At 50.5% G+C, this 10,014-nt stretch overlaps 1 protein-coding gene across 7 annotated transcripts in view; it reads left to right on the top strand.

Annotated features, from left to right (window-relative positions):
* Positions 1-257: 257 nt before the first annotated feature.
* Positions 258-10,014, top strand: part of tns1b (tensin 1b) — a 939,527-nt gene continuing 929,770 nt past the window's right edge. For all 7 annotated transcript variants that reach the window (XM_068034709.1, XM_068034718.1, XM_068034717.1 and 4 more), the window contains exon 1: positions 258-539. In XM_068034709.1, the coding sequence (XP_067890810.1) occupies positions 444-539 (96 nt within the window). In that variant the 5' untranslated portion in view covers positions 258-443. The remainder of the gene's footprint in view (positions 540-10,014) is intronic.

The following is a 10,014-nucleotide window of genomic DNA, read 5'->3' as shown; positions in this document are numbered from 1 at the left end:
AGTGTGTAAGGTTGTGTGTCTAATTGTTGAGTGTGTAACGTTGTATCTAATTGTTGAGTGTGTAAGGTTGTGTCTAATTGTTGAGTGTGTAAGATTGTATCTAATTGTTGAGTGTGTAAGGTTGTGAGTGTCTAATTGTTGAGTGTGTAAGGTTGTGAGTGTCTAATTGTTGAGTGTATAAGCCTCTGGGGTTGGATTCTGTGGTTCTCACCGGGAGCTGGTCCCGACTTCCTGCATTTGGCATCACACAGTGTGTGGGAGGGGAGAGGCGAAAAACTTCACTTTCATAATCCCACAGACAGCAGCCCAAAGACAGAGAGCGGAGCCGGTGGAGAGGAGCAGCCCCGGGCTGGGAGCCGGGGGGAGAGGAGCAATCCCGGGGAGAGAAGCAGCGAGAGCGGACACAGTTTGATGGGTGTTTGTGCTGAACTCTATTCGCCTGGATGGGCTGCACTGTGAGTCTCAGCTGCTGCGAGGACATGGCTTACCATGAGCCAGGTGAAGACAAGAGCAAAGAGGAGACCTTCCTCCTCCCGAAGGTATAGAACAAGAACACTGTCCGTCTGATGCAAACTGTCTCTGTCAGTTTATTTCTCTGGAATAAGTCCAGAAACGAATGCTTGTGTGTTGATACTGAAGTTGGGAGCAGGGCAGTGTTAATGGTGAAATGAGGCGGGGGGGTTGGTATTTGGGTCTAGTCCAACTGAAGATGAAGTGTTGAAATGATTGCAGTGAACACAAAGGGTTTAGTATTTTGTTGTAGATTTGAACAGAGTCCCTGTTATATATGTGAGGCCCAAAGTGGGGAGGTTTGCTGATATACCTGGAAACACGAAAGTGAGTCTGTTTGTTTGTCTTTGAGAGAGAGAGAGAAAAAACAACAGAGGAGAAACAGGGAGAAAGATAAAAGAGACAAACAAATGGATGCCTGGAAAATGAACCAGAGCGAGAGAGAAATGAATTAAACTCAGAAACAATCTGATAACTACCAAGGAGAGGGTGAAAAAAGGTGTAAACATTTTCAGGGCTGCCTCCACCTGCACATTAGTTTACAGCCCCATTCTTAACCTGACTTGAAGGGCAGTTTATCAGCTGGGAGAAAGTGTTCCCTTATGTTTGTAGTCAGGCTTGAGTGCTGTGATATCAGTATCTTCCCTCATGTACACTACAGTGATAGGGAGGGAGGATGAGAGATAGGGAATGTGATCAGAAGAACTATGAGGAGTACAAACGGATACAGATAGCAAGAGAGAGATAGAGACAGTGATGGAACTGAGATTTCAGATGGAGAGAGACAGGGAGACAGACACAGACTCATGCAGGAAGATAGAAGCAGCAACAGAGAATGATAGAACTGGGCTTCCAGATGTATACTTAGAGAGAGAGAAACAGGTTCCACTGCGATGGAGAGAATTAGTGGAAGCATTGGGCAGTGACTTAGAAAAATAAGGGACGATTATATCAGAGGTATCTAGTTGGTTGAAACAGTCACAGGAAGGATGAGGGGACATTATTACACAGCAGCTGTGTAATAGAGTGTGGGGTCAGTGCAGGCAAATGTCGCTAATTTCCAGCTATGCTGATGGCAGATTCTATCTCAGAGACAGTCAGTAACTTCAAATCCTACAGGTTCCTTGGAGAAAATCTGATTAAATCCAGTTAAATGTTCAGTTTTGATTCCCGATCAACTTCGATAATGAGGAGATGTCTTGGTCAGTGGTGGAATACTTGGGCCACACAAACGTTTTTATTTCTTTCACAGGATTTGGGCGTCACTGGTTCAGTCAGCATTTATTGTCCATCCCTAATTGCCCTTGAGAAGGTGGTAGTGAGCTGCCTTCTTAAACCGCTGCAGTCTATGGGGTGTGGGTACACCCACAGTGCTGTGAGGAAGGGAGTTCCAGGATTTTGACCCAGATTGTCACCTCTTGGACCTGGGTTTATGATTAGACAAGCAGTGCCTTCTCTGTCTAAAGTGATAGTCCAATGTCATTGTGAGTTACCATCAAATTGCACAGTCTCTCTATCCCTCCTCCTTCAATCCCACAGTCTGTCTATCCCTCCTTCTCGAATCCCACTTCTGTCTATCCCTCCTTCTCCAATTGTACAGTCTGTCTATCCCTCCTTCTCCAATTGTACAGTCTGTCTATCCCTCCTCCTCCAATCCCACGGTCTGTCTATCCCTCCTCCTCCAATTGCACAGTCTGTCTATCCCTCCTCCTCCAATCCCACGGTCTGTCTATCCCTCCTCTTCCAATCCCACAGTCTGTCGATCCCTCCTTCTTCAATCCCACGGTCTGTCTATCCCTCCTCCTCCAATCCCACAGTCTGTCGATCCCTCCATCTCCAATCCCACAGTCTGTCTATCCCTCCATCTCCAATCCCACAGTCTGTCTATCCCTCCTTCTCCAATCGCACAGTCTCTCTCTCCCTCCTTCTCCAATCCCACAGTCTGTCTATCCCTCCATCTCCAATCCCACAGTCTCTCTCTATCCTCCTTCTCCAATCGCACATTCTGTCTCTCCCTCCTTCTCCAATCGCACAGTCTCTCTCTCCCTCCTTCTCCAATCCCACAGTCTGTCTATCCCTCCATCTCCAATCCCACAGTCTCTCTCTATCCTCCTTCTCCAATCGCACATTCTGTCTCTCCCTCCTTCTCCAATCCCAGTCTGTCTATCGCTTCACTCCAAGCACAGTATCGATCTTTGCATCTCCAAGTCCTCAGTGTGTCGATCTTTAGAATAGGGAGAGGCAAATATATACTTAATGACACAGTTCTAAAGAGTGTGCAGGGACAGAGGGACCTGGGGGTCATGTGCATCGATCTTTGAAGGTGGCAGGACATATTGAGAGAGTGGTTGGTAAAGCATATGTGATCTTGGGCTTCATAAATAGAGGCATTGAGTACAAAAGCAGGGAAGTTATGCTGAACCTTTATAAAGCTCTGGTTAGGCTCCAATTGGAGTATTGTGTCCAGTTCTGGTCACCACACTTTAACATTGGCGCAGTGGTTAGTACCGCAGCCTCACAGCTCCAGGGACCCGGGTTCAATTCTGGGTACTGTCTGTGTGGAGTTTGCAAGTTCTCCCTGTGACCGCGTGGGTTTCCGCCGGGTGCTCCGGTTTCCTCCCACCGCCAAAGACTTGCAGGTTGATAGGTAAATTGGCCATTGTAAATTGCCCCTGGTGTAGGTAGGTGGTAGGGAATATGGGATTACTATAGGGTTAATATAAATGGGTGGTTGTTGGTCAGCACAGACTCGGTGGGCCGAAGGGCCTGTTTCAGTACTGTATCTATAAATGAAATAAAATAAATAAATAAAAACTTCAAGAGGAAGTTGGATGGCCACCTGAGAGAAATAGACTTGCAGGGCTACGGGGAGCGAGCCGGGGAGTGGGACTGACTGCATAGCTCTGTGGAGTGCAGTCATGGGCTCGATGGACAGAATGGACTCCTTCTGTGCCGTAAATAACTCTATCACTCTAGTCACTGTTTATTCAGCAGAATAAGGGTCACTCACTGTGTAATTGTACAGAGTCACTGTTTATTCAGGGTGAGGATCACTTGCTGTGTAACTGTACAGAGTCACTGTTTATTCAGGGTGAGGGTCACTCACTGTGTAACTGTACAGAGTCACTGTTTATTCAGGGTGAGGGTCACTCGCTGTGTAACTGTACAGAGTCACTGTTTATTCAGGGTGAGGGTCACTCACTGTGTAACTGTACAGAGTCACTGTTTATTCAGGGTGAGGATCACTCACTGTGTAACTGTACAGAGTCACTGTTTATTCAGGGTGAGGGTCACTCGCTGTGTAACTGTACAGAGTCACTGTTTATTCAGGGCGAGGGTCACTCGCTGTGTAACTGTACAGAGTCACTGTTTATTCAGGGCGAGGGTCACTCGCTGTGTAACTGTACAGAATCACTGTTTATTCAGTGTGAGGGTCACTCGCTGTGTAACTGGACAGAGTCACTGTTTATTCAGGGTGAGGATCACTCGCTGTGTAACTGTACAGAGTCACTGTTTATTCAGGGTGAGGGTCACTCACTGTGTAACTGTACAGAGTCACTGTTTATTCAGGGTGAGGATCACTCACTGTGTAACTGTACAGAGTCACTGTTTATTCAGGGTGAGGGTCACTCGCTGTGTAACTGTACAGAGTCACTGTTTATTCAGGGTGAGGGTCACTCACTGTGTAACTGTACAGAGTCACTGTTTATTCAGGGTGAGGATCACTCACTGTGTAACTGTACAGAGTCACTGTTTATTCAGGGCGAGGGTCACACGCTGTGTAACTGGACAGAGTCACTGTTTATTCAGGGTGAGGATCACTCACTGTGTAACTGTACAGAATCACTGTTTATTCAGGGCGAGGGTCACTCACTGTGTAACTGTACAGAATCACTGTTTATTCAGGGTGAGGGTCACTCGCTGTGTAACTGTACAGAATCACTGTTTATTCAGGGTGAGGGTCACTTACAGTGTAACTGTACAGAGTCACTGTTTATTTAGGGTGAGGGTCACTCACTGTGTAACTGTACAGTCACTGTTTATTCAGGGTGAGGATCACTCACTGTGTAACTGGACAGTCACTGTTTATTCAGGGTGAGGATCACTCATTGCGTAGCTGTACAGAGTCACTGTTTATTCAGGCTGAGGGTCACTCACTGTGTAACTATACAGAGTTACACTTCCTAATAACTGCATGAGAGACTGATACTGGAATTGTACCCCAGTGAGAGTCAGTGTGTGTGGAACTGTATCCCAGTGAGAGTCGGTGTGTGTGAAACTGTACCCCAGTGAGAGTCAGTCTGTGTGGAACTGTACCCCAGTGAGAGTCAGTGTGTGCAGAACTGTACCCCAGTGAGAGTCAGTGTGTGTGGAACTGCACCCCAGTGAGAGTCAGTGTGTGTGAAACTGTACCCCAGTGAGAGTCAGTCTGTGTGGAACTGTACCCCAGTGAGAGTCAGTGTGTGCAGAACTGTACCCCTGTGAGAGTCAGTGTGTGTGAAACTGTATCCCAGTGAGAGTCAGTATGTGTGGAACTGTACCCCAGTGAGAGTCAGTGTGTATGGAACTGTACCCCAGTGAGAGTCAGTGTGTATGGAACTGTACCCCTGTGAAAGTCAGTGTGTGTGAAACTGTACCCCAGTGAGAGTCAGTGTGTGTGGAACTGTACCCCAGTGAGAGTCAGTGTGTGTGGAACTGTACCCCAGTGAGAGTCAGTGTGTGTGGAACTGTATCCCAGTATGAGTCAGTGTGTGTGGAACTGTATCCCAGTGAGAGTCAGTGTGTGTGGAACTGTACCCCAGTGAGAGTCAGTGTGTGTGGAACTGTACCCAAGGTGTCTAGGCAAGGGGCAAACATGGTCAAGTATCTGATGAAAGGCCACAGACCTGAAATGGTAACTCCGTTTCTCTCTCCACAGATGCTGCTTGATCTGCAGAATATTTCCAGCACTTTCTGTTTTTATTTCTGATTTCCAGCATCTGCAATATTTTCCTTTTATTGTATTGACAAGGATCTTATTGATCACCTTTGAGTGGGATCCTTGACTGAGGGGCTCTGGTCTCAAGACTGAGATTAATAGATTTGGTTGTGTAAGGATAACCAGGGAGCTGGAGTTAAGAGAGGATATAGGGAGTTAAGGTACAAACCAGCCATTGTCAGAGGGCTGAATAACATATGTAACAGGCTCAAAGGGCTGAATGGCCTCCTCCTGTTGCTGTGTAACAGGCTCGAGGAGCTGAATGGCCTCCTCTTTTTTCTGTGGTCCTACAAGCCCAAACACTGTGCTGATGTTGTTATGGCATTGTTCAGGTGGAGTTGGTCTCACACACAAGGATCTCCTCTGACTCTCATTAAGTTATTTCAGCAAACTGAAGCTTTGTTTTGTGGGTGAAAGTAAAATGCACCAGAGTATCACTGGAAGCAGAATTCCGATTGTTTTCTCGGGAGGGAGAGTGTTGAGAGGGATGCATTCAATTAAAATCTGAATATTAGTGGTAACCGAGCAGCATCCTGGGGCGGGTGAGTGATGAGCTGGTCCTGAGTGCAGACCATGCAGTGGGAGTCAGCAGATTGAGTTAGTCTGTCTCCAACCTCTCTGCTGCCAGTTCTGAATCCACAAAATACCGTCAAGCTTGTCAGTAGCTGGTTGAAATGAGAGGGTAGTTTCTGGAGTTGGGGTAGAGAGCCAGGAAAGAGGTGAGGGAGGAAAACCACTCTTGTCACTTCCGTGCAGAGCCTGAGGAAGGAGTTCTGTGACTTGAGGGTTTTATTTTGCAACTGAACCATTTTGGACCCACCACACAGAGGCTGAGGCTCAGTATTTTATTTCAAAATGCTATCAACCCTGGGAAATCCGTTAAGAATCGTGACTGTCACTCCCCCTGTTCATCAAGCTGAGGAGTTTGTTAACACACAAGGCAAAGGAAATTTCCCCCAGAGCAGTAAACCCCCAAGTGAAAGTTCGAGCAGCCTCCTCTTTAAACTCAGAATGTTCCGAAGCACTTTACAGCTGATGACATACTTTTGAAGAGGACACACATAAGCCTCGGTTTAAAATCTTAAATCAAGAGACAGCATCTCTGACCGCGTAGCACTCCCTCAGTACGGGATTGAAATGTCAGCCTGGATTATACTTCACGCACTGGAGTGGCACTTGAATTCGCAATCCTTCAACTCAGGCTGGAGAGCTACTCACTGAACTCCGGTCAGCATCTTACAAATCAGGAGAAGACACAAACATGGTTCAAAGTGGCAAAACTGGTAGTAAATGATTTTTACTCATCATACCCCTGTTTTAACCAACCCGCTCTCATCGTATATCTGTCTTTGTGTTGTCACAGTCACCCTGGCTGTTGGACATTGCAGTGTTTTTCTTCAGAACCAAGTGACAGTAATGGAGGATAGTGATATCCCAGCATTCATAGTGAGAGTGAAAACCCTATATCAGGCTTCAAGAAAACAACTGACCAGCTACAGCACGGGGTTAGATACAGAGTAAAGCTCCCTCTACACTGTCCCCATCAAACACTCCCAGGACAGGTACAGCACGGGGTTAGATACAGAGTAAAGCTCCCTCTACACTGTCCCCATCAAACACTCCCAGGACAGGTACAGCACTGGGATTGGCTGCTCTCTGATTTGGGAGCCTGAGTGTTGAGAGCCTCAACGAGGTGCAGCTGAGAGTGCTGGTGGCAGTTGGAGGTTGCAGAGGTGGAGAGAGGAGCTGCACTGAGCAAGGGAGAGCAGCTACCAACAAGCAGTGGAAAACTCCAACAACAGTCTCCATTAAAGAGAAGAAAGGGACATTTTGTGGAAACAAGGCTTTGTCTGGAGGTGGGTGCTGAACACCAGTAATTTACTTTGGACTGTTGGGGGAGGAACAAGTGGCTGGAACAACAAGGGGTGGGGCTGCCAATTCAACAGGAATCTGTGCTGCTGCAAAAGCACACAGGAAAGCTCCCTCCCCACCCCAATTGCCAAGCCTGGGTCAGCTGAAGCTGCCCAGCTAAACAGACGGAAGGGGATAGATAGTGCCTGGGCAGCTTCAGCTGACCCAGGTGAAGACGACTCCCCCAACCAGAAGACCGGAAGACCAACTTCAAAGACTGTTTTAAGTGCACTGTGAGCACCACCTCCAGAAAGCAAGTCATCCCTTCCAGCCTGTCTTTACCTCTCCTCTCTTACCTCAGCCTCTCCACTAACCTGTTGTTTGTTTGTTTGTCTTTTCAAATTTTTCTGTGAATCTGTTATTTAGTGTGCAAGTCCACAATTTGGGGTGGGTTTAGCTCTTGGACCCATGGCAAGCCCTTCATCACCGGTGGCGGGGCCCTCTACTACCTACGCAGCTGCAGCTTCTGTGGCTGCCCACGTGGCCCCGTCACCCTTTAAATTATTGACATGCAGCCATGGGGTGAAGAGCTATCCCCACCCCAACATGTCTATTGAGGCCTGCGTTAAGGCAATGGCCGTGGTTGTCGGCCCCTCGGCCATTGTTGCGGCCTCAAAGATGTATGGGAAGGCTGTGTTCTTTTTGAAGACCGAGCGGGCGGTGTCCCTGGCCCTGAGTAAAGGGCTCACTGTGGGGGGGACCTTCCTGCCAGTGGACCCTCTGGGGGCCACTGCGCATCGGATAATGTTGTCCAACGTCCCACCCTTCATTCCCAGTGAGCTCCTCCTCCCCCACCTGCACCATCTGGGGGAGGTGAGGTCGGGGATCACCCCAGTCCGGCTTGGTCTTCGGGAGCACAGCCTCCAACATGTCTACTCCTTCCGCCGCCAGTTATTTATGCAGCTGGCGCGGGAGGAGGACACGGAGGGCCAATTTAATGTGGAGTTCCAGGGGACGGCCTACCGCGTCTTTTGGACCTCGGACGGGGCGCGGTGCCACGTCTGCAAGGGGGTGGGGCATGTTCGGAAGAACTGCCCCAACCTCCCGGCCGCCAGCTCCACCTCGGCGGCCCAGAGTGGTTCCACAGCACCTCCTCCCACTCCCCCCGCACATCCAACAGACACCGCTCAGTCGGTTCCGGAGGCTGTGGTTTTCACAGCCTCTGGCGGGGAGGGGAGCGTCCGTCCGAGCGGAAGGAAGACGCGGGGAAAAAAGAAACATCGTGAGGCGCGTCCCCTGGACACCTTGACTCAACCCGAGCCTGAGCTCAGCCCAAAGCCCATTCCCATGGAATCCACCTGTCCCAGGGCTGGGCTCAGGCCCAGGGTGACTAAAAAAGGAAAAAAGGGTGCGGAGGCGGAGGCCTCTGATGACATGGAGGTCTCTGAGTCTCCGCGCCCAAGTGCGAAAAAGAGGAGAAGGCACCCCTCCACAGAAATAACACAGGGCCCTGAGGTGCAGGGCCCATCTGTTGGAGGGGAGCTGCCTCCTGTTTCTGGTCCTCAGGTGCCCCCTACCGCCACCACCAAGGCTGCAAAGTCCGGGCAGGTGCTCCCTATTCCTCAGGATGGAGGGGAGGGGATGGCCCCGGTACGTGAGGCCCCTCCTGAAGGAGTAAGTGGGGCCCTGCTTGTGGTGGGGGAGCCTGGGGAAACCGCCCATTCCGCCACTGCGACTGGGTCGGGTGTCCTGAATGAAGGGGAGGGCGAGGCCCCAGAGGGTCGGGCCTCCCAGCCGGAGTCCACCACCAACCAGGAGACACCCGACCCAGTTATAACTGAGAATGCTGCCCCATCTGCTGGGCCTGTGGGTGCTGGCGGAGCGGGAGATGGCCTCCTCTCGCCGCCTCCAGTCTCGGCTCCGGCTGGTTTCCCGGAGTCCGGAACTTCTGTCTCCCCTGGACCAGTCATTGGCCTGGGGATGGAGGTGGAGGGGGGTCCTGAACCGCTGGTGCCTACAGGCTCCAGTTTCACAATAGAACCCAGAGAGGACTCCTCCGCCATCGATCCTGGGGGTGGGATCGTGACGGAGGCGGGACCAGCTGGCGCGGCCGGGACGTCCGCCCCACAGTGTGTGGTGGATGTGTTGGCCGCTGGCGGTGACGACCCGGAGGAGGATGGGGATTCGGTGCGGGGCACGGAGGATGATCTTGATTCCATCGCCAGTGAGGTGGTGGAGTCCCTCGTGCCTCCCACCGAATCTCCTCTCATCCCCACGGCGGAACTCCGGGATTTCCTCGCGGCTTGCAGGGGTTGCCGCAATAAAGTTCAGCTGGCCCTCGACCGTTGGTCGAATCTGGCGCTGATCATCCAGTCCGTCCGTGCCGCCCTTAAGATAGCGGGCAAGCGCGCGGACGTGAAACTGGTTGAGAGGCGCCGTTTTAATGTGTTCCTCAATGGGTTGCTGGGGGAGTGGAGGGCCAGGTGCACTTCCACTCCCTCCTCACAGTGAGCTGTTGGTGACGGGTTTTAAGTACCTTTGACATGAAGATAACCATAGCCAGCCTCAACATCAACGGCAGCAGAGGGGCTCACCGCAGATTTCACAATCTCTCAGTCCTTAGGGAAGGGAGATACGCGGTGAGCTTTCTGCAGGAAACCCACACCGTTCCGGGA

The sequence above is a fragment of the Heterodontus francisci genome, chromosome 7 (genome assembly GCF_036365525.1).
Source record: "Heterodontus francisci isolate sHetFra1 chromosome 7, sHetFra1.hap1, whole genome shotgun sequence".
Classification (NCBI taxonomy): Eukaryota; Metazoa; Chordata; class Chondrichthyes; order Heterodontiformes; family Heterodontidae; genus Heterodontus; species Heterodontus francisci.
This window is presented reverse-complemented; position numbering and strand designations above follow the sequence as displayed.